Source organism: Balaenoptera ricei, chromosome 3 (assembly GCF_028023285.1).
Source record: "Balaenoptera ricei isolate mBalRic1 chromosome 3, mBalRic1.hap2, whole genome shotgun sequence".
Taxonomy (NCBI): Eukaryota; Metazoa; Chordata; class Mammalia; order Artiodactyla; family Balaenopteridae; genus Balaenoptera; species Balaenoptera ricei.
The window spans coordinates 156,478,793-156,504,856 of record NC_082641.1 but is presented as its reverse complement, the minus strand read 5'-3'; the positions used below and the strand labels follow the sequence as shown (position 1 = coordinate 156,504,856).

The following is a 26,064-nucleotide window of genomic DNA, read 5'->3' as shown; positions in this document are numbered from 1 at the left end:
ACTGTGTCATCCATGCACATACTCAGTCTGACGCGCTTCTAGATGGCGTCTCTTCCACGTTAGATCACTCATACGCAAAAGTTTTCATCTAGACGGTTGTGCTGCTCACGTATGATGATCTCCAAATTGAATACGTAGCATTAATTCACCTTCTGCTGTCAGCCTGCCCTTTCCACACACCTTATTCCTCTGTACCCTTTTCCTATCAATTATTTTCATACCCAGTGATAATGCCTCAATTGGGTAAAACAATTTAAAACTGTTTAGAATTCCTTCTGGTTTGAAGTGACTTCTGTTGACAGCAATGGATGATAGTAGAAGTCCTATGAATAAGAGATTAAAACACTGAGCAGAACATGGAAATATACAAAAAAGTCATACGACAACAGAAAAGAAAGTGAGAGCTATGTTACCATACCACACAAACAAAATCTCGCCCTCATGTTCTCAATCCTTTATCCAACATTTTTATTCAGCTGGAGCAGATATTTTGCACAGACGGCTGCAACAATGTCTCCGACTTCACGTGCTTTTTTGTAAGTGGCTTTGCCTCTCCTCCAGTAAGACGTGGAGTATTTTCCTTGACACCCCCGCCACCAAATCAAGTTAGGTCCTGTGACTACTGTGACCAAAAGAGTACAGGCAAAAGGAATCCCCTGCTGCTTCCAAACCAACTCCTAGCACAACCCTTAACTGGCCAGGAGCCACGGAGCCAGAGGCCAAGGAATACCCAGGCAGGATGTACGCAAATGAAGAAACCATCCTGGTAGTGGGTCACCCAGCTGCAGACACCCCCAGCTGTCACCAAACAAATCAGGGACAAACTACGCAAGAGAGCCCTTCCTGAATTCCTGATTCACAAATAAAATGACTGTTTACTCCACTAAGCTTCAGCAATAGTTTACTATGCAGCGAGAGGTTTTCCTCCCCCGTCTATCTTTACAACGCTATTGCTCTTTCTGTTTTAATCACTGATATCGAAAGTGTATTGTTTCTAGATTATCAGAAGATCGGGATGAGGCATGTTGTGTTTTCTTTTATTGTTTTTATTTTTTGGAGAGGGGTGTTCTGGAAGAGGAGGGATGGTGAGAAGGAACATATCATAATGAAAAGATATTTTGTAACAAAGTAAACTAAGATCCTCCCTGTTTTAGGGACTAATTCTTCAATCATTGTAAGATGTCACTTGTATAATACCAGCATCATTTAAAAAGTTATCTACTGACAAATGGAAGTTAAACCAGACTTTGAAAGTTCAACTATCTACCCTCCTTAAGGTTTACTTGAAAAAGTGAGGGGAAAAAAGTTCTATGAAGCAAAGTAAATCCATATGGAGCATATTCCCCAGCAGAAAAGTTATCATCAATCAGACTTCATTTACTATGCATTGTTTTTTCAATAAAATATTTCAAGAATTTAGCTATACATATTTTCCACTGAGGAAAAAAATTTTTAATTAAACTGAGTTCTATTAAAAAATAATAAAGAAAGAAAGAAAAGGGAAAATTCTAATGCCTAAGTATATTAAGTTTCCAACTTAGAATCCAATTAGGGCCTGACCTGCTCTTCTTTCAACTTAGCTTCATTAACAGCTGGCTTGTGATTTAAAAAGAATATTTAGAAAACATTACAATTAATCCTTATTAAAAATAAAAGCACAATTTTTAAAATATTAATTTTCTCAGAATAAATTAGTAAATATTGTTTTCAATGATAAAATATATTCTTTCCATTTTATGATATGGAAAAAGTGAAGAAACTAACATGTCCTTAAAGTCAAGACTCTACAGCAAACAAATAGAGTGTATAAAGAACCTATTCTTTCTGACTTCCTACCGAAAACAAAAGAACAGGAGACTTAAAGAACCAATCCAGGACCACAAAAAGGGAAAACTTTCTAATTCAATTATCAGTTAGCTTTCTGCTACTGATAAATCTAAACTCTAAATACCAAAACCTAGGAAACTGGAGATGCAGGCAAGGTGAAATAAAGAGAAGTTACAGAAGCATACAAGGGAAAGATGATAACGTCTGCGTCAGCAAATTAAACTCCAAGCTACATTACCATTTATAATCAACCAAGCAAGAAGCTGTACAATTTTAACACAGATTCTGAATGCAGCTCAGATTCAAATGCTCAATTACATTTTCCAGGTCAGTGATTTATTATGAAGATAAGAAATTTACTGTAACACAAAACTACTTTAAACCATAGCGGAGAGCCCTGGAAAGGAGAGGCCGGTGCTAATCCCACTGTACTGCATGCTTGGCCATCTGCTATTGTCTCATTTCATTCTCTGAGCGCAGGGCTATCCCCGTGCATACAAATACATATACTACCTAGAAAGCTGGAAGCCTATGGGCAGGCAGTGGTGGCCCAGACAGACCCAAAATCGGTCCAGAGTATGTGATTCACAATCCAGCCATTCTCAAAGCTGCTACGATTTTCAGAAAACAAGGATTTTTAATGCATATTTAATATGCCAAAGTAATGCCAAAGTAATACATTGTTTCCTGGTATTCTCCTTAAATATTAAAAGAGTTAAATATTACTTAAACTTACAATTATAAGTAATATTTGTGAGAAAAATGATAGAGAATGCAGATGCCAAGAACAAGGAAAGGATGAAAGCAGAGTTACCATCTGCTCTTCCTTATGGAATAAGTGGATAAATCAAGAAGCAAAATAGGGACCTCCCTGGTGGCGTAGTGGTTAAGAATCCGACTGCCAATGCAGAGGACACGGGTTCGAGCCCCAGGAAGATCCCACGTGCCACGGAGCAAATAAGCCCGTGCACCACAACTACTGAGCCCGCGTGCCACAACTACTGAAGCCCACAAGCCTAGAGCCCATGCTCCGCAACAAGAGAAGCGACCGCAATGAGAAGCCCGCGCATCGCAACGAAGAGTAGCCCCCGCTCGCTGCAACTAGAGGAAGCCTGCACGTAGCAATGAAGACCCAACGCAGCCAAAAATAAATAAATTAAAAAAAAAAAAGAAGCAGCAGCAAAGTAGGTTAAGTGTTGCATAGAATTAAGACATGTCTCCAGGGACTTCCCTCGTGGTCCAGTGGTAAAGAATCCGCCTTACAATGCAGGGGATGCTGGTTCGATCCCTGGTCAGGGAACTAAGATCCCACATGCCGCAGGGATAAGCCCATGCGCCACAACTGCTGAGCCCGCGTGCCACAAACTATAGAGCCCATGAGCTCTGGAACCTGCGCGTCACAACTACAGAGCCCATGCGCCCTGGAGCCTGCACACCACAGCTAGAGAAGAGAAAACCTGCCGCCACAACTACAGAGAAGCCCACGCGCTGCAACGAAAGACCCTGCGTGCCTCAATGAAGATCCCGCATGCTGCACCTAAGACTTGATGCAGCCAAAAGTCAATTTAATTAATTAATTCAAAAAGAAAAAGACATCTCTCCAGGAAAATCTCAAGATCCGCCTGTAAGGTTATACTTCAATATACCACCGCAGGTAAATTTCTAAAGTTTCTGATGGAAAATCTTCAGGGCCAGGGGAAAGAAAAACTGAATTCTATTTATCAGTTTCCTAACTAAACTAATAGGACAATAAAGATGAGTATATTCTCTGAAAACCTTCGCATTATGTAAGAAATGGGAATAATTTTCCCAGAGACCAGGTAATAGGAGAGATCATAGTAAGAAAGAAAAGGCATTGAGAGACAGAGCTCTACCAGAAATTTCTAGGAATCCGTATTACAAATGTATGAAGTACAGAGGTGAAATTCCAGGGCGTGACCCTCTGGAAAGGACACTATTCCCCTTTTTCATTCACACCGCTCTCTCAGCTTGGGACCTCTTACCCCTTCCCCATCTGCCTAGCAAACTTTCACACACCTTTCAAGACTCGACTGCTAAGACTTCTCTTAGACTCCTTTCACACAAGGTCGAATCCGGAATGCCTTGCTTTGTGCCCACTGTACACCATTTGTATGGTAACTTCTTTAACTGCTACAACTCTGAGACTCTGAGAGCAGAAACCATCCTCTCTGTGTACTTAGCACAGTGCCAGGTGCACAGCAGAAGGCAATGCTGACTGCATGAATGAGACAGCTGAGGACGCCTGGGAAGACTGGGACGCCCACAAGAACATAAAGTGACTGTGCAACTATCAATGCACTCAGTAAGGGGGGAAAGGAGAGAAGCCAAGAAGATTCCAGTGTATAGAAATAGACACACTGCTTAGAAAGCTAGGCCATCGTGTACATCATCATGTGGCTCACATCACTCTAAGAAGGAATTATACAGAATGATAATGAGTCCAATGGACTCAGATTTTCAAGACAGATTTCTTCTGGATGAAGAACAGAGGAGAAAATGGATTTACAAAGGAACTGTACTGTATAGCACAGGGAACTCTGCTCAATATTCGGTAATAACTGAAATGGGAAAAGAACTTGAAAAAGAATAGTTACATATATATGTATAATTGAATCACTTTGCTGTACACCTGAAACTAACACAACATTGTAAATCAACTATACTCCAATATAAAATAAAAATTTTTAAAAAATAAAAAATAAATTAGACCTGCAAACAAACTGGGATTACCAAAAAAAAAAAAAAAAAAAAAAAAAAAAAAATCCTACAGACAACAAAAGGAGGTCTTCGAATTGTTTGGATAAACATATCAATCTGATAGAGTTTTCTTACAATATACCACAAAAGTCTTTTCTGAGCCTATGCAACATTTTATCAACTACATGGATGTATAAAGAATATATTCATGGGCATCCCCAGTGGCGCAGTGGTTAAGAATCCACCTGCTAATGCAGGGGACACGGGTTTGAGCCCTGGTCCGGGAAGATCCCACGTGCCGCGGAGCAACTAAGCCTGTGCGCCACAACTACTGAGCCTGCGCTCTAGAGCCCGCGAGCCACAACTACTGAGCCCGCGCTCTAGAGCCCGCGAGCCACAACTACTGGGCCCGCGTGCTGCAACTACTGAAGCCCGCACACCACAACTACTGAAGCCCGTGCGCCTAGAGCCCGTGCTCCACAACAAGAGAAGCCACCGCAATGAGAAGCCTGTGCACAGCAACAAAGAGTAGCCCCCGCTCGCCGCAACTAGAGAAAGCCCATGCACAGCGACAAAGACCCAACACAGCCAAAAATAAATAAATAAATTTACTTTTTTTAAAAAAGAATATATTCATAAGGGTTGAAGGTATAAAACTGAAGGAGATAAACAGACTAAATAAATCAAGTTTCAAAAGATTCTCAAAGATTAGAGTCATTGGCTGAATTTAGCAAAGTAAAATGTAATAAGAGCAAACAATATTAACACCTATTAATATATGCATGGTATATAACACTTCATGGGTTCCAAGGTGCTTTTATACACATTACATCATTTAACAACCCCCCCAAAGTAACTATTATACCCTGTCTACAGATGAGGAAACTGAGGGTTAGTGAGTTTTCCCAATACCACATTTCAGGGAGGGCCAAGAACAGAACATTAATCACCTTCTAATCATCTCTCTTGCAACTAGATCCAAAATTCCAAAGAGTACAAGTATGGAGGAAAAATGAGTGTAGAAAAACAACTGCCATCAGAAAAATTAATCAGGGCAAGTAAGAATAATGGGAGGAACAGCAATATTTCACCGAGGAAAATAAGATTTGGGGGCTGTCAAATATAGGCTCCCAATATCTAAAACATCATCCTGCTGAAGGAGGCTTACACTTGTTCAATACGGCCCAAGCTAATCTTAACCAGCAAATACGATAAGTAGCCAAATTCTGGTTCAAGGAAAGAGGGTCAAAACTGTCCAAGCCATTCATGTATCTTAATTGGACATATCTGACCATAAGCTGAATAAATCCATTTGCCAGACTTTGTAGGAAATTTTCATCCAACGAACAGCTGGGCTTTATCAAATGAGACTCTACATCTGCATCAGACATTGTTTCAAAATATACACATAAACTTCTAGAGGAAGGTGGTTCTAATTTCACAATTATAAAATTAGGAATGAATTTAAAGTAAAACACAGGAAAAATTCTTTCTCAATGAAGATAGATATGTAGGTACAGAGAAGGTTTTTTCTAGGCATTTTTACTATTCATATTCAAACAAAAGGAAACATATAAAGTATATAATAAGCACCCATGTACCAGCAAATTAAACAGAAGTAAATCTGCCTCCAGGTATCTTAAATATATTTCAAATATAAATATGTATCTATGTTATGAACTATGTTAAATTACACACAAACGCATTACCCATCGTTAAGAATGAGAATTACCTGAACTACTTAAGATACTCATACATTCTTCCTTATCCCAACCCTCTTCCCTTCCCTACCTCCAGAAGAAATAACTTTGCTGAATTTTTATCCTAAATATTCCCTTGCCCTAAAACGAAAAGAATAATGTATTCCACTGTGTGACTATACCACAACTTACTGACTCAATCATTCTGTCAATAAACATTTGCAAAGTATTCCCTCAGTTTTGTTTTGGTTTTTTCCTTAATCCAAACAAGGTTACTATGAGCATTCTTACATACATCCTGGAGTTCATCTACAGTATATGTATCTGGCAGGGTACCCTTATGTTTAGTAAGTGCTTTCCAAAATAGTTGTACCTATTTAAAAACCCAACAGCACTGTGTGAGAAATTCAGTTGCCACATTTACCAACACCTGATACTGTCAGACTTCTTAATTTTTGCGAACACAGCTTACAATGCTAAGTATAAAATGGTTTCTTAATCTGGTCTTCTTTTACATTCCACTGATTACAGTGAGGGTACATAACTTTTCATATTTATTTGCCATGTGTATTTCCTCTTATATAAATTTTATTAACACATACACAGGTTGTACGAAAACATGCATCCTGACCTAAGATACGGGTGCATGCATAAACACCAAAGCAAGCGTTTATTTCTGCGAGAGAACGGAGGGGAATACTCTCAAGAAAAGATATGCCAAAGAACTTTGACTCTGTTTGAAATTTTACTTCCCAAGTTGAGTAATTACCATTACTTATTATGTTATTCTCTATGCTTTTTGAATCTCACAAATAATTAAATTATAAAATGTAAAAAGATAATATAAATGCATGGTCAACAAGCAAGCACCCAGCGGACTTCCCTGGCTGTCCAGTGGTTAAGACTATACTTTCCAATGCAGGAGGTACAGGTTCAATCCCTGGTCAGGGAGCTAAAATCCCACATGCCTCACAGCCAAAAAACCAAAACATCAAACAGAAGCAATACTGTAACAAATTCAATAAAGACTTTAAAAATGGTCCACATCCAAAAAAAAAAAAAAAATCTTAAATAATAAAAAGGTACACTTTAAAAAAACAAACAAACAAGCAAGCAGCCAGGACCACTCTTGAAAAAGTGTTCAAAGGAGTTCTTGGGGAACCAAGAATTAAATGAAATGTAAACCTTGGGAACAGGTAAGCCATGGTGCTACAAACAGTGGTAAACATTAAATTCACTTAAACACAGAAATAAAGGCTAAACAATATGAATCACGATTACAGAAAAGACTTTTTCCCCTTCGAAAAGCAACACAATGTAAATATGAAAAGCACTGTGGACTCAGCAAAAGACAACAAAGCTTACCAACAAAAATCAGGAAGGGGGATTCTAAACAAACTAAGTATTTTTCATAAAAAGCAGTCAAAGAAACAGAGGCAGATAAATGGAACAGACCAGAAACAGGCCCAGATTTAAACGACAATTTATTTTTGGCATTTCAAATCAGGAGGAAAAAGGTAGATTATTTAATAAATATTATAATGATGACTGGCCACATAGAAGAAGAAAAAGCTGAATCATTAAAGCCAATATATAAATTTTATAAAACAATTTTTAGGTATAAAGAAAAAAGAAACTTCAAATGTACCAGAAGAAAGCATGCGTGAATTACTTAATAACCTTGGTGGGCATAAGGACTTTCTGAGCATGACTGAAAATTGAGAGGACACAGAGGAAAGGACAACTAAATTTGACACATAAATTCTAAAACAAATACCATAAAGGAAGTAAAAAAGAAAATGACAAACAAGAAAATATATTTGTAAAACATGAGGAAAGAGGCCAATTCACTTACTAGGGAACCCCTATAAATCAATAAGGGAAAAAAATAAACCATCTAACAGAAAAATGTAGAAACGACATGAATATGTAGCTTCAAAACGAAGAAAACCCTATGAAAAAATGCTCAACATGCACTCAAATTTAAATAAATATTAAGCAAGAAAGTAGATATTTTTGGAACTTCCCTGGTGGCGCAGTGGTTAAGAATCCACCTGCCAATGCAGGGGACACGGGTTCAAGCCCTGTTCCGGGAAGATCCCACATGCCGCGGAGCAGCTAAGCCTGTGTGCCACAACGACTGAGCCTGCGCTCTAGAGCCCGCAAGCCACAACTACTGAGCCTGTGCTCCGCAACAAGAGAAGCCACTGCAATTAGAAGCCTGTGCACCGCAACAAAGAGTAGCCCCTGCTCGCTGCAACTAGAGAAAACCCACGCACACCATAAATAAATAAACAAACAAACAAACAAACAAATAAATAAATAAATGGGGGCGCGGAGAGAGACGAAGAGAGGGAGGGAGGGAGGAAGGAAGGAAGGAAGAAAGAAGGTATTTTAAAATTATCTACCAGGTCACTGGAAATTTTTAAAGGTTTGGCAACAAATGTCTGATGAAGCTGTGCAGAAACTCATCTTAATATATAAAAGCACAAGCTTTTTAGAGAACTGGGCATCCATCAATTTTTTTAGATGCATACAATATCAATTCATGAATGAGGTATGTTTATGTCATTAACTGTTATGCTACTATAACAAATATATAAACAAGAAAAACCCCTATAAATATCTACTTATACAGCTATAGGACATCAGTTAATTATGGTGCAAGTAAGACACCGAAAACCAAGCAGACATTAAAAACAATGAGATAAAGCTACATATAAAAAGACACAAAAATACGTTTATTTTTAAACGAATAAAAAAGTATGATCCCACTTGTCTTTTTTTAAAAACGGTGTGTAACATACGTATGCCTATATATGCATAGATATTTTATAGAAGAGTATACAAATAATTATTAACAAGTTAACATCTCTAAGGAGCTGCACTGAGAGGGTCAAAGGATGAGAAAAGATAAGTTCATTTCATATGTTTTTGTACTTTTGATTTTTTTTTTACCTTGAACATATATTACTTTCATAATTTAAAACTAGCTAATTTTTTAATCCACATTGTCATTTCTTAGTGTCTTTTCTTTACTTGAGGTATAACTGACATGTAACACTGTGTAGTTTCAGGTGTACAACATAATGATGCAGTATTTGTTTATACTGCAAAATATCACCACAAGTAAGTCTAGTTAACATCTGTTACCATATATAGTTATGAAATTTCTTTTCCTGTGATGAGAACTTCTAAGATCTACTCTCTTAGCAACTTTCAAACATGCAGTACAGTACTGTTAACTATATTTAGTCACCATGCCATACGTAACATCACCAGGACTTAATTATTTTATAACTGCAAGTTTGCACCCTTTGACCCCCTTCTTAGTGCATTAAAATCTAGATTTTAAAACAGTTGAGCACATTTACTCAATATTTCAAAACAAATATATTTGAAATATACTAGTGATTCTACATTCTGCATAAAAATTAGACAAAAAAAGTTTCAGAGGCTAAACTTTTACAATGATTGTACAACACTCTCCCCCAAAGTATACTTCAGAATTATTTTTTCTATTAAAAGAATAATTGTGGGCACACTAGAAGTTAGTAGCAAAGTTACAGCAACAATCTACAGTGGGAATAACCCAGGGATTTACAGCAAGCCAAAACATTAATACACATTGACCAAGAAAAAAAAAGAATACTCAAGTGTATAACACGTTTTGCAAAGCTCATGTGTTTCAAAGTTCCCAATTAAAAAGCAATATAGGGACTTCCCCGGTGGTCCACTGGTTAAGAATCCGCCTTCCAGTGCAGGGGACATGGGTTCGATCCCTGGTCGGGGGAATAAGATCCCACATGCCACGGGGCAACTAAGCCCACGTGCCTCAACTAGAGAGCCCGTGTGCTGCAAACTACAGAGCCCATGTGCTCTGGAGCCCATGCGCCACAACTAGAGAGAGAAAACCCACATGCCACAACTAGAGAGAAGCCCGCGCGCCGCAACGAAAAGCTTGTGCGCCGCAACGAAAGATCCCATATGCTGCAACTAAGACCTGACGCAGTCAAAAACAAACGAACAAACAAAAAGCAATATAGGGGAAGTTTCTACAAGCTAAACACAGTCTAACCATATATCCAGCCATCATGCTCCTAGCTATTTACCCAAATGAGTTAAAAACTTGTGCCCCCACAAAAACCTGTATGGGAATGTTTATAGCAGCTTTATTCATAATTGATAAAAATTGGAAGCAACCAAGATGTCCTTCTGCAGGTAATTACATAAACAAACTATAGTACATCAGACAGCAGAATATTATTCAGCGATAAAAAGAAGTGAGTTATTAAGCCATGAAATGAAATGGAGGAATTTTAAATGCATATAGTAAGTAAAAGAAACAAGTCCTGGAAAGGGTGCATACTGTATGATTCCAAATACATGACATTCTGGAAAAGGCAAAACTGTAAACAGTAAAAACATCCGTGGTAGCGAGCTGGGAGAGCGATGAATGGTAGGACACAGAGATCTTTAGGGCAGTGAAGATACTCTGTAAGACGCTGTAATGGTGGATTCATGTCATTATACATTCAGCAAAACCCACAGAACTGTACAAGACAAAGAGTGAAACCTACTGTAAGCTACAGACTTTAGTTAATAATAATGTACCAATATCGGTTCATCAATTTTAACACATGTACCACACCAATGCAAGATGTTAATAACGGGAAACTGTGGGCAGGGAGTAAATGGGAAAATGCCCTAAAAATAAAGTCTGTTAATTTAACAACAACAACAAGAAAGCAATGGGGGTATCTCAAAGGCATAGGGAAGGGAAGAGCCCAGCGGAAGGTGCTCGGCTGGGGGTTGTAGTTAAGGTGGGACAAAACCAGGTGACAAGCAAGGAGGAAGGGGGAAGGGCCGCACCACAGCAAACACAGCACTCGTGTGGCCAGGGAGGGGCTGCTGACCCCGTGCTCCTCTTGGGGAGCTCACAGCGAGCCATTTGTTTGTGTTCTCCGCACTCACGCATTCTCCAAGTCTTGGTAACCGGAACATTTCTCTCTCCCGGCTCAGAAATGATCAGTGGAAAAGGAACCAAAACAAGTACCTCATTATGTGTCAAGATTAATCTGGGAAAACTGTGGGCTGTTGACTGAACTGCTTCTCTTAATCGGCTGGTGCTCTAGCTTTAAAAGTTCCCAGGAGACAACCTGAAATCCAGAATCTTCTCAAAATAGAAAAGACTGGGGGAAATTCTGAATACATCACCAAACAGTAAGAGCCTCAAGCCTTTGGAAAGAGCCCAAAGGCCAAAAGCAAGACCTGCAGAGCTCTGTCCACACTGGTGGGTAACCTGATGATTATCTAACAAATTCAGCATGTGTCTACCAGAGTTCCAGAAGAGTGAGAAACCTTGGGATTCGTCTGAGTTAGAACAATCTTTGATTACAGCTGAGTCACCTCTGTGTTCTTAATACAAGTAAGACCTGGGGTCTTTTCACTGTGTCTATTCATGTGATAAGTGTCGCCCTCCAGTGTGAAATGGAAGGACGCCCTTGTTCTGTGGGGAAGACAACTGGTGGAAGAAGGAGCTATGAGTACAGAGAGCGCCACCTAGAATGCCCCCTCCAAACCCGTCGGCAGAAGGCCTCTTCCTGGGGGCCTCTAACAGATCCTGAATGCTGCAGAAGCCCCAGAGGCTTGGGATCTGGGACCTTCCAGGAACTCAAGATCTCTCTTGCTGAGGTCCTTTCCATCACCACATGGACCAAAGTCTTCACCAAAGCCTTTGTGCTTCTCACCGTCTTCCTTATCAGGAAGCTCCACACGCCAGCCAACTATCTCACTGGCTCCCTGGCCAAGACCAATCTCTTGGCTTTCATCTTGGTCATAGCCATCTGCATCACATATACCATCACCCACACCTGGAACTTTGGCCAAATCCTATGTGACATCTGGCTGTCTTCTGGAATCACGTGCTGTGTGCATCTCTGCATCACTGCTGTGGACGTGTACTGGCCATCACCAACATCCTGTAGTACAATAAACGCCAGATATGCGGCCTCCACAGTCACCACTGTCTGGGCCATTTCATCTCCATCCTGTCGCTCTTCTCCCAGATCTCCTACATGATCTACTCCACAGATGGTGCCTTCTACATCCTGTCCGTGCGGCTCATCACCTTTCACACGGCCTCCGGAAGCCACCATATCACCACAGCCCAGCTCATCAGAGTTCACTCTACTCCCTCAACCCCCAGTCTCGCACTCAGCCAGCTCCCCTCTGTCAACCACCTGAAAATCAAGCTTGCTCACAGAATCCTGGAGCAAGGGGATGTTTGCACCTCAAGAAAGGAAAGCCATAATAAAAATAACTATAGCTCTCTTGAGAACCTTTAACTGCCTCTAAACTTACTGTGTTTTCTGGTTTATTTTATGCGGATCCAAAAATTAAAGCTATTTCTATTTTATCAGCAAACAATGGTCCAGGAAACACATCACGAACGTTGAGTCTAATGATGTTAGTACAGCAACTTCTACAACAAAATAAGTAGGCAGCACATACAGGCTCTAAGCACTGAAAATGACAGGTATAGAGGCATTATCTTAAAAGAAGCAATAATAATCTAAACCAGTTTTGAAAGTACCTGTGCTACCTATTTGATAACTGTTTTAAGACAAATCAAAGTCTATAACATGACAAATTAGTGAGGCAGCTAGTGTACTAAAAAGAGCACAACTACCGGCCCTCTAGAGCCTACTCCACTGGCCCTCCACGGCGAAAGGCAAAGAGACTAGACAAAGCATAATACACGTCATATTTGTATGATGTCCTGTAGTGTCAAAAAGCTTGAACACATACTACTAATTCTCCCAACAGGAAAGTTGTTGTCATGGGAAAAGCTGCATTTTGGAATAAGACCAACCTTGTGACAAAACCTGAAGCTACCACTTTTTTAGCTAAACAAATTTGTACAAATTTGAACCTCCCTTATGATGTAATATGTCTCGGACTTTGTTGGTTTGGGGCTTGTTTTTGTTTTGGGGGCGGGAAAGGGGAGCATGGGAGAATGGATACCAAGGTATAAAAGTGTTTTATTAGTGAGTACTGAAATAACTTAATGGATTGGGACTAACATTTTTCTATTTCCTTTAAGAAATGGGAGAAGATAGTTCAGAGTATATTTTGTGAAAATTTTGTTTTAGCTGTACCTCTAAGCATGTATACTATACGTTGACACAGATGAATGTAACATATATTTCTTATTATGTGTCATGGCCTAAAAATTTAGCCACTGATTATAACAGAGCAATCAAGATCTAAAACCCACTACCAAAAAGTTGCAAGGATTAAACAACATTACAGATATAAAGTGGCTAACGTAAGTGCTGCCACTCTATTTTTACAAACTATGATTATTCCAGGACAATGAGGCATTATTTCTAACTTCAAACCCCTGTTCACAGTTATTAAAAACTTTTTTTAATGTTTATCTAGTTAAAAATAAGACGTGCATTAGTTTGAAACAACCTTTGGGTTCTAACCAATGTACTTGTGACTTGGCAAAATCCACCAACATTACAAATGCATATCCTTTCACCCAGCAATTCTACTTTAAGTAATTTACCTAGAAATATACTTCACATATGAATAAACTAAATATGCACATTTTTAAAATGCAGCATCATTTTACATAACAGCAGAAACTTTATGCAGACTGTCCATCAGTGGAAACCTTGTAATAAACCGTAGCACATCCACACAGGTGCTGTTGGTAACAATGAAGAAGCCCCGGAAGAAGTTTCAAAATATATTAATGGGAAAAAAGGAAAGGAAAGGAAAGGGAAATAAAGGAATGGTAACATTTGTGTTTAGAGAAACATTTTTGCTTTATATGGATTATGCATAAAATGTTTATGGAAGAACACACAAAGAGGTAAACAGAAAAAAAGAGAATACGTATTTGCCTGTGTATATGTAAACTGTGCCTGGAAGCGTATACAAGAAACGGGTAAGGGGAAGTGAGCAGTTGGGGGTAAGGTGAGAAGAACATATGTATAAAAATGTAAAGCAAAGTAGCATCCACTAACAAGATACTACAGTCACCCATCTAGAGTGATCAAATTTTTATGTTTACTCATTGAAAGCAAATGAAAACCAAATTAACAGAGGACAAATATTGAACATGGTCCTCTGTACACAAAAGAAAAGCTGAATTTGAGGTTTAGTGAAGAGAGTTTTATTCCTGGGCTATTGTTAGAGGTTAAAAATAAACTGGGACAATGTCAAATATTTCTGATCTATCCCCTCAGTGGAGAAGAACAATAAATACCAGTGTCTACTGTAACTATTATCTCAAACGTACCCTTTAATTTAGCTAAAAGGGGGAGGGGAAGACAATTATTAGTATTTCCCTTATTTATTACAGTGTTAGCCTCTTTCCAGTTATGATTAAGGTAAAATAGGAAAGAAAGTCTTCCTTTCCTTGACATATGTAGATTAGATGTCATTACAGTAGCATGTGTTTCTATTCAAAATTGCAGTCTTGCAAGAATCCCGGCCCACGTACTACACTAATTCATGGCCCTACAGTTGCCATACAAGACAGAAGATTAGGAGAGGTAGAAGAATGCCAATGCAAATACTCTGGCAATTTACAAGGCACTTTTCAGAGACAGTAGCATGGAAAATACTACTGAAGATACCAAACAGTGTTTACTTCGCAAGTTTAAAAACTGAATATACAGAACAGTTTTCACAATCTACCTCCTGCAGCAATGGTTTCAATTACGACCTGCAAAAATATAAACAGAGGAATGAGAGAGAAACTCTGATAGCACTTAGGTACAACTCAGTGGTAGGAATGAGGACGTGGGTCTGATGCGGGACCCTGGGCTCAGAACACCTGCACCTCACCTTCTTCTGAAGGACATTAACTTTCCGCTCCTTCACATCCAGCATGTCCTTGAGGTCATGGATCTCTCCAGCTTGTGTCCCCTTCTCCTCAGCCATGTCCTGGATTTGTTTTGTCTTCTTATTCAGCATGGTTTCCTTCTCTTCCAAACGCAACCGCAGAGCATCCACCTAAGAATATAACATTTTTAAAAATGATTAACTGAAAAGAAAGGAACGTAATTCCTTCCAAATAGATGTGTACAGTTGCCTAAATGATACTTTTAGAGTAAACTTTCATTAGAATCAAATAAAATACCACTCTAAATACAACTGTGACTATTTAGAAATGAAACCCTAAAATTTTGTGAGCACTTCCATGATAAAATAACATTTACATCCGTTAAATTACGGTGTAATCAAAATAAACAGATTTGAATAAAGGGGACAAAATTGGAGAATTTATATAAAGGGGTTGAGTTGAGCTTTGCTACTTCTATAAAAGTGGTATAATCTATTACGTTTCTCAAATTTAGAATCATTTGGAGGATTTAAACAGAATGCCAGGCCAAGCCACCAGTTTCTAATTTGGCAGGGTTGGGGCTCAAGAATCAATATTTCTAACAAGTTCCCAAGTGATGCTACACTGCTTTAGAAAATCTAAAAGTAGAAAGAAAACCATAAGCGTCACCAAACATGACACTTGCTGTATCAGAGAATACAATCTAGCTGCAGCTGACAATCCCATAATGCACTTAGAGATCTGTAAGGCAAAGCAAGGTCTACTTTCAGATCTCAAGACTAGTCAGCTAAAGCTTGGTATCCAGGTACCTTTATCACCAAAGTTTCATACCATCCATTAGATATAACTTTAAAATAATTAGAAATCTAATATAAGTACTTATGTTTTCTTCCAGTTTTGAGATACAACTGACATACGGCACTGTGTAAGTTGAAAGTGTACAGCATAATTATTTGACTTCCATGCGTCATGAAGTGATTATCACCGTAAGTTTTATGAACATCCATTGTCTCATACAGATACAAAATTAAAGAAATAGAAAACCTTTTCCTCATGACGAGAACTCTTAGGATTTTCTCCCTTAAGGACTTTCACATACAACACACAGCCGTGCTGATTATCTTTATCCTGTTGTGCACCGCACCCCAGTACTTATTTACCTGATATCTGGACGTTTGTACCTTTTGACTGTCTTCATCCAATCTCCCCTCCCCTGATTCCTCACCTCTGGTAACCAGATATCTGGTCTCTTGTTCTGTTTGTTTTTCAAGTATAACTGACCTACAGCCCTATGTTACTTCCTGAAACACAGCAGTGTAAGTTGATTTTACTATATATTTCAAAAAGTCTATTACAATACGTCACCACACAATAATATTCCATAGTTACTGACTGTATTCCCCACACTGTACATTTCATCCCCTTGACTCATTTATTTTTGTAACTGGAAGTTTGTCCCTCTTAATCTCCCTCACCTATTTCTTTCCTCTCCCCATCCTCCTCTCCTCTGGCAACTACCTGTTTGTTCTCTATATCTATAATTCTGTTTCAGTTTTGCTATGTTTGTTCATTGGCTTTTTAAGATCCCACATAGACGCGAAATCACACAGTATTTGGCTTTCTCTGTCTGGCTTACTTCACTTATTAGCATAATGTCCTCAAGGCCCATCCATGTTGTCACAAACAGTAGGATTTCCTTCTTTCTCATGGCTGAATAATAATATACACATACACAGACAACATCTTCTTTATCCATTCATCCACTGATGGACACTTAGGTTGCTTCCATATCTTGGTTCATTAATGCTGTAATGAACATAGGGGTGTATGTGTCTCTTATAATTAGTGTTTTTGTTTTCTTCAGATAAATACCCCAGAGTGAACTGCTGGATCATACAGCAGTTCTACTTTTAATTTTTTGAGGAATCTCCATACTGTTTTCCATAGTGGCTGCACCAACTTACATTCCTACCAACAGTGCACAAGGATTCCCTTTTCTCCACAGACCACAGACTCACCAGCACTTGTTATTTGCTGGCTTTTGGATAATAGCCACTCTGACAGGTGTGAGGTGATATCTCATTGTAGTTTTGATTTGCATTTCCCTGATGATTAGTGATGTTGAGCATCTTTTCACGTGCCTGGTGGCCATCTGTATGTCTTCTTCGGAAAAATGTCTACTCAGATCCTCTGCCCATTTTTTAATCAAGTTTTTTTTTTTTTGATGTTGAATTGTATGAGTTCTTTGTATATTTTGGACCCCTTATTGAATACATTATCTGCAAATATCTTCTCCAATTCAGTAGGTGGTCCTTTTGTTTTGTTAATAGTTTCCTTTGCTGTGCAAAAACTATGTAGTTTGATGTGGTCCCACTTGTTTAGTTTTGCCTGTTTCCCTTGCCTGAGGAGACATATCCAAAAAAAATTACTAAGACCGATATTGAAGAGGGTACTGCCTATGTTTTCTTCTAGAAGTTTTATGGTTTAAGGTCTCACATTTAAGTCTTTAATCCATTTTGGTTTTTTGGTTAGTTTCTTAAATTAATTTATTTACTTTTGACTGTGTTGGGTCTTTGTTGCTGCACACGGGCTTTCTCTAGTTGCGGTGAGTGGGGGCTACTCTTTGTTGTGGTGCGCGGGCTTCTCATTGTGGCAGCTTCTCTTGTTGTGGAGCACGCGCTCTAGGCACACGGGCTTCAGCAGTTGTGGCACGCGGGCTCTAGAGCGCAGGCTCAGTAGTTGTGGCACACAGGCTTAGTTGCTCCGTGGCATGTGGATCTTCCTGGACCAGGGCTCAAACCTGTGTCCCCTGCATTGGCAGGAGGATTCTTAACCACTGTGCCACTAAGGACATCCTTTTAATCCATTTTGAACTTGTTTTTGTGCATGGTGTGAGAGAGCAGTCCAGTTTCATTATTTTTCATGTAGCTGCCCAGTTTTCCCAACACCGTTTGTTGAAGAAGCTGTCTTTCCCCCACTGTATATTCTTGGCCCTTTGTCATAGATTAATTGCCCATATAAATGTGGATGCATTTCTGGGCTCTCTATTATGTGCCATTGATCCATGTATCCATTTTTGTGCCAGTACCACACTGTTTTGAATACTGTAGCTTTATAATATAGTTTGAAATCAGGGAGTATGATACCTCCAGCTTTGTTCTTCTTTCTCAAGATTGTTTTGGCTATTTAGGGTCTTTTGTATTTCCATACAAACTTTAGAATTATTCTAGTTCTACGAAGAATGCCATTGGCATTTTGTACTTATTTTAAAATCTATTCACAGCAAATTTCATTAAACATACTCACACACCAAATTCTTTTGTTTTTTTGCTTTCCCACTAAGGATTTATAATTCAGCAAATAGTTACACATTTGATTACAGAAAAACAGGGAGGTGGGTTTCTTTCTGTTCAACAAAAATGTAACATGAGTCACACTTGCAAGCCACTTCTGAAATTTTTAATTTTCTAGCAGCCACATTAAAAAATGATAAAGGAACAGGTAAAATTAATTTTAATAATATATTTTATTTAATCTAATATATATACACATTATTGTCATTTCAAACCTGTAGTCTATATAAAAAAACTATTAACAAGCTATTTTACGTTTCTGTTTTGTACTAAGTCTTCAAAGCCCAATGCATATTGTAATTGACACTTATGTCACATCTCAATTTGGACTTGCCATGTTTCAAGTGCTCAATAGCCACATGTGGCTGGTGGCTACACACTGACAGTGCACATCTAAGATAACAAGTACGTTTCTACAGAACATCTTTAATCTTGAACTTGTCCTATATTATTTTTCCTGTCTGAATGTAGAATAACCCACAAAGAAAAAAATAGGTCGGACTTCCCTGGTGGCGCAGTGGTTAAGAATCCGCCTGCCAATGCAGGGGGACACGGGTTCGAGCCCTGGTCCAGGAAATTCCCACATGCCGCGGAGCAACTAAGCCCATGCGCCACAACTACTGAGCCTGCGCTCTAGCGCCCGCAAGCCACAGCTACTGAGCCCGTGTGCCACAACTGCTGAAGCCTGTGTGCCTAGAGCCCGTGCTCTGCAACGAGAAGCCACTGCAATGAGAAACCTAATTTTTTTTAAAAATAGGTAATATGGGTAATGACTCACAGAGAGAATACCAAAACATCAGGAAATATTATTATTACCTTATATCACAACTATATTATTACATCAATAACATATTGAAACTATATTATATCAAAACAATAAGGTATCTGAGAACCAGTACTGTATGTTTAGTGGCACTTACTGCTCAATAAGTATTGTGGAAAATTTCCTAGGAGACCAGTCTCATTTGAGACTGATATAGATAAGCCATCATGTACTTACAAATTATGTTGGACCACACTGGAGAGGAAAAACATGGAAATAAACAACATTCCACTCTGCTAAACTCTATTTCTCTCAACCACTTCAATGCCACCAGTCTCACCAAGCCAGAAATAGGGGAAGCCGTCTTTTCAGGTCCCATTTATAATTCGTCAGCACAAGTTCCACTGCCCCCTCAATAAACACTCTTGCACCTGGAATTTTCCTCTATTCTACTTTAATTAATGATACAGGGTAAACCTTATTACATTCTGGAAAGGTCCACCTAAGAACTTTCAAACTCTGAAAATCTTATTTCTGAAACACGGTTCTTTCCTTTCTTCTACTAAATCTACTCTTTGTCCATAGTATAACCTCTGACCTATCATCCCTAACTTTTTGTTATTCACCTCCATTCTGGTTTTATTTGTTTTTCTCCCAGCCTGAGCAATCATTTCAAATACAGCCTCACATCATCTTTTTTTTTCCAGTCATGTTTATTTTTACAAACCTTTACTTCTGCATTAAACAGTTTTCTCCATTCTACCCTCAGACTTCTGAACCTTCCTGCACATGGTCATGTATATGCTTGCCAAGCACATACACAGTATATCAAAAGTCCTCGGAATTCTATTCTCAAGCATCGTATTTTCTTCCCTTGTATTTTCCCTGTGGAAAATTTCAATTTCCCATGGTAACCAGCAAAACTGGTACTTTGAGAAGAAAGCAGACCCAAGATCTCAAAGCTAAAAATAAGTGATGGAGCGTGGATTTAAGATTAAATGGTCTGTCTTCAGATCCTAAGCTCTTAACCACTAATTCTGTAAGATTTCATATATGTAAAATTCTAGAAAATGCAAACTAATTACAGTAACAGAAAGCAGACCGAGGGTTGCCTGGATATGAGGGAGGAAGTGGGGAGGAGAGAAGAATATCAGGGAGAGGCAGAAGAAAGGGGTTACAAAGAGGGACAAGAAAACCTTGGGGACAGGTGTTCTTTATCTTGACCGTGCCACTGGTTTCAGAGGTGTATGTGCCGAAACTTACCAAACTGTACATTTTGAATATATGCAGTTTATTTGATGACAATAAATTTGATTTTTTTAAGTAAGCAAAATTAGAAAGCATGGTATTAGAACAGGAATAAACCAAGAGACGTTTGCCACAGTAATGCAAGCCCAGACACACACACTCACACCATTTAGTGACCCATACAAACAGAGGTGACACTGTAATCAGTGAGGAAAGCACAGAGTATCTGATAAACTGTTTTTAGACAACTGGCTACCCATACTGAGGGAGGGGGGAAGAACCCTGACTCATATACACAAAAATGAATTCTAGATGAATTAAAGCTTTACATATAGAAAGCAAATCTTTAAAACTTTTAGAAAGAAAGATACTGTTTAAGTATCTTTTAAGACAGGGCAGCATGGAAGGATTTTTTTTTTTTAAAGACCCAGAAAGGATACATCGTAAAGAAGAAATACTGGTAAAGCCAACTACCTTAAAATTCAAAACTCCTACACGTCATTTACCATCTTAAAATGTTTTAGTATTTTACCTATATTTTAAGTGCCTGAAATAGTTCTTAGTACACATACTACTAAGGAAAATAGAGGCATATTTATACTAACTTTTTTTTTTTAATTTATTTTATTTTATTTATTTTTATTTTTGGCTGTGTTGGGTCTTCGCTGCTGTGCACGGGCTTTCTCTAGTTACAGCGAGCAGGGGCTACTCTTCATCGCAGTTTGTGGGCTTTTCATTGTAGTGGCTTCTCTTGTGGCAGAGCATCGGATCCAGGCGCACGGGATTCAGCAGTTTTGGCACGCAGGCTCAGTAGCTGTGGCTCGTGAGCTCCAGAGCGCAGGCTCAGCAGTTGTGGCGCACAGACTTTGTTGCTCCACGGCATGTGGGATCTTCCTGGACCAGGGATCGAACCCGTGTCCCCTGTATTGGCAGGCGGATTCTTAACCACTGCGCCACCAGGGAAGTCCCTACACTAGCTTTTTAAAATGTTGATATTTTGTGAACTGGTCAAAATAAATATGATGCAATACTGAACTTCAAGTTTCAAAATGTATGACCATTTACAATCACTCCAAAAAAATTAAATACCTAGGTCTAAATCTAACAAAACATGTATAGGCTCTGTATGCTGAAAATTACAAACGGCTAATGAAAGCAACTGAAGAAGATCTAAATGAGTTCTTCCCATGAATAGTATATGAAATGGAAACTTGACATGTGTAAAGATAGCCAATCTACTTAAATTTTTCCTCAAAGATGAGGAAAAAGAAAAGATTACTCAGCAGTGAGAAAAAAAAAAAAAGTGTTTTACTGACAAACAGTAGAACTACAATAAGCCAAGCCCAGCGAATCCAAAAGATGTTACATTACAAATTTCCAGTTTTGGTGCCTGAATTCAGCACTAGAGAGCTCAGAGCAAGAATTAAAATCCAATGCAGAACAAAGATGGAATACATGATCACCACTGAGTTCTCCAATGGCCCTTTCTAAAGTGCAAGGTGACAAAATTCCTTAAGTTACCCCCAGTTTTCCTTCATCTACCTATTAAAATCAGAAACACTCCACTATGCAAAGAAGGAAAAAAGGTCCAGAAGGGAAATGTCAGAACAGATTGAATATTTATTCAATAGGGAGAAAAGAACTGCCACCACAGAGCGAAGATTCTTGTGAATAGGAAATTCAACGACCAGGCTGTCGAGATGCCAGAAGAACTCACTGACCCTTATCCACCTGGCGTTTGTTGAGGCTCAGCTCCAGCCGGCCTACGTGGCTACTAGTCCCATCTGACAGCATCAGATGTGGCTCCTATTAGTGAACCCATTACAGGGCATCCATCAGCCAGGGCGAGTCAAGAGGGAGCTCCTTGAACCCTCTGACCCGCTGCACAGTTAAAGAGGTCAAAGTCTTAGAAAGTACACATGCCAGAAATCTAAAAATAAATAAATCTCATGCCAAGTCATTTCTACCTAATTCCTACATTCTAGTTTGTATTCTGTATACTATATATTCCACTTCTAATATGTATTCTATATATCCCAATAACCACAAGCAAAAGAACAAAGCAACTCACCTTAAAAACATTTTACCCAATACCCTTGAAATACACTATTAAATTCTTATTGCAGAAGTCAAAAGCCCAGACATTTAAACCTGTAGATAAGCTTGAACTGCCTTGTCTCTCAGTTCTTCTCAGCATTAATTTCAGAAAAATGAAAGGCTTTCCATCTGTGGGTCAGGAATCAGAATACAGCAGGAAAACGTCCCTCATCACTTCTAAGTGTTTCTCATTCTGATGGGACCAATGTCTCAGGATAATAACTGTGAGGCCTCATATTGCTGCTTCTTTACCAAAAGTACCCAGATGCCCCAGCTGCACTTTTACGTTAGATCCCTGACTCTGCTAAGTGACCTGGAAATGGGCCTGCACTAACCACTCATAAATACCCGCATGCCGATTTGAGGGAATGTCAGTCAGGTATGAGACCCACAAGAATTGGTGACTGAAAAAGGTAAAGAATGAAAACTCCTGTTATAAACATACAAACCTTTGGTGTTACTGCAGTGGGAAATGCAGGTTTTGATATTAAAAATATTTCATATCACAAATATTAGCCACAGAAACTACCCAAGCCCATAGTCTAATTACTAAGTGATCTTTTCAATTCAAATCACCTGTGTACACTTTTTCCTGATCTGCTTTTTCATGCAATGCAGAATTTAAATGGGCTAGTCTGGAGAGCTGAGATAAAAATAACCACAAAAACCACTTTGCTACTACTAGATTAATTGCTCTGAATTCTACACTGATCTTTTGGTTTGGTGTGAACTAAATTCAGAGTATAATTTTGCGTGAGGTCCGTATTTTGCAAACCGCAAAAAACATATTCAGGAAAACCCCTCACAGACTAGCAGGACACACAGTCATCACCCTAACACCATTCTTGGCAGGAGGAATAAGACCTTTTTTATTCACATCAACTGAGCTGGAGGAACAGCATCTAACCAGCTTGCCAAGCATCAAGGTCTGTGGCAAACAGGTTAGGCCAACTTCAACAAAATCAGAAGGTTTTTCCTCCACAAGACTTTCTCTACCAAAGGACATGAACAGAAAAATGGCTACCTTGCTGTTTTGGCCTTTTACTTCTGACCACAAAAGTATTAATTATCTCAACCCATCTTAATCTTCTTTTGTTTTACATCAATAAACAGATCTACCTAAGAGCACATTAGCACTAGTAACTGCATGCCAGTGACAATGGCATGTTTCCTATAATTCCTCTTTTGCAATTATATGACTCACTGCCTTTCTAACTCTCTGACCACACCTTTTCAGTTTTCTTCACTGGATCCGCTGTCATTTCCCCCTCTTTACATCTCACTCGATACAACCTTCCTCTGGAGAAACCAATTCATCCCTAAGGCTTTAGCCACTACCCCCATAATGACAGCTTCCTAATATTTATTCCTAGCCTATTCCTAGCCCCAACCAGTTCTAAAAACCTGAGATTCTAACAAAAGTTTCTGCTTTCACTGAATATTTAGTTTAGAATGAGCTTTTTTGGTTTTAATCTTTTCTTTGAAAGGACCTTTAAAGATCACCTAATGTGGTCACACATAAATGTAAGTTAAATCTGAGTACTGTCTACTATATTATTTTCTGCATTTTTCCTGTATTTCATACATTTTTTTTTAATTTATGTATTTATTTATTTGGCTGTGTTGGGTCTTTGTTGTTGCGCGTGGGCTTTTTTTTAGTTGCGGCAAGCGGGGGCTACTCTTAGTTGCGGTACGCGGGCTTCTCATTGCGGTGGAGTCTCTTGTTGCGGAGCACGGGCTCTAGGCGCGTGGGCTTCAGTAGTTGTGGCACATGGGCTCAGTAGCTGTGGCTCACGGGCTCTAGAGCGCAGGCTCAGTAGTTGTGGCGCACGGGCTTAGTTGCTCTGCGGCATGTGGGATCTTCCTGGACCAGGGCTCGAACCCGTGTCCCCTGCTTTGGCAGGCGGATTCTTAACCACTGCGCCACCAGGGAAGTCCCCATAAACTTTTAAAAAGGTAAATAATCTAAACTACTCCTAATTTTAAAGCTGAGGAAATCAAAGCTGAAACTAAGTGACTTGCCGAAGATCACTAAGTATAATTTCCTATCACCACATCTCCCACTGTTCCCATCTAGAAAAGAGGATGACTGAAGGGCGTTGGGTCATGAGGCTGAGAGTGTACACAAGCAGACCTTTTTAAAAGGCTATTTCAACTGCACTGAGTTCTGTCTGACATCCCAACAAAAGGTTGAAGAGCTCAGAGAAACTTGCAAAAGGCCACAGGCAGAGATGTGTCATTCAACAGTGCACAGTTTATCTGTACAAAGGTGGGGAGAGGGCTACAAAGTTATCATCTAAAAAAACCAGTGGTGATATTTTAAACCCACTGATATTTAATATTCACCTCCAAATTCAGATGAGAACTTCATAATTTAAAAAATCTATTCTAGCCACATTAAACATCTATTCTAACCTTAGGAAGGTGGTATTATTATTATTCTCAGTGACAGATGAGAAAATGGAGGATTACAGAGGTAAAATAACTCATCCAAGGTCACATAACTAATAAATGTAGAAGGCTATTTCAAGCCTAGGTCTGACTCCAAAGCCCATGCTTTGACCACAGTGCTACTAAATCCAGACCACCTCTGTGAAGGTCAACCGATTAAAGGAGATGTTCATAAAACTGGAGCAATTCCATACATACTATATACACTGTACACTGCCCAACACAAAAGGACCTCATTCCATGGACCCTGAACAGGAAAAACACCAGGTCTTTTCCCACATCCCGTTTTTCCTTCAAGAATTTTAAAATTAAAAAAAAAAACCAAAAAACTCCTGAATCCATGTTCTTTTTCATATGTGCTTAATTTTGTGATTTGAGAGCTGGATGAAAGTCTAGGGTAGCTTCAGAGAGGAGGATGAGATCGATAAAGAGCAATTATAGGGGGCCTCCCTGGTGGCGCAGTAGTTAAGAATCCTCCTGCCAATGCAGGAGACACAGGAGCGAGCCCTGGTCTGGGAAGATCCCACATGCCGCGGAGCAACTAAGCCCGTGCGCCACAACTACTGAGCCTGGGCTCTAGAGCCTGCGAGCCACAACTAATGAGCCTGCGTACCACAACTACTGAAGCCTGCAAGCCTAGAGCCTGTGCTCTGCAACAAGAGAAGCCACCGCAATGCGAAGCCTGTGCACCACAACAAAGAGTAGCCCTTGCTCGCCGCAACTAGAGAAAGCCCGCGCGCAGCAACGAAGACCTAATGCAGCCAAAAAAAAATAAATAAAATTATTTTTTTAAAAAAGAGCAATTATAGGAACAGAAAGATAGCAATTATAGAAATAGGTGAGAACTTTCAAAGAGCTGGTTCAAACTGTCTTTTATGGGATCCAACAGGAGAAAGCTGCTTTGGAAAAAGTGAGCCTTGTCAAGTGTCACCAGAGTAATTTAAGAAAAAATAGCAAATCCTGATAAACAGGCATATAACATTCATATAATCACCCCAAGTTCAAAAGGAAGTTAGCTTTTCTACTGTTATCTTTTAGAATGAG

The 26,064-nt window shown here is 39.2% G+C and overlaps 1 protein-coding gene across 1 annotated transcript in view; it reads right to left on the bottom strand.

Annotated features, from left to right (window-relative positions):
* LOC132363427 (ELKS/Rab6-interacting/CAST family member 1-like) overlaps nt 1-16,115 on the bottom strand; it is a 74,076-nt gene extending 57,961 nt beyond the window's left edge. Inside the window, exons 1-2 of the mRNA XM_059919128.1 lie at nt 16,026-16,115; nt 15,111-15,278 (exon numbers count right to left, since the gene is read on the bottom strand). Coding sequence (XP_059775111.1) covers nt 15,111-15,278; nt 16,026-16,115 — 258 coding nt within the window. The remainder of the gene's footprint in view (nt 1-15,110; nt 15,279-16,025) is intronic.
* Nucleotides 16,116-26,064: the final 9,949 nt, after the last annotated feature.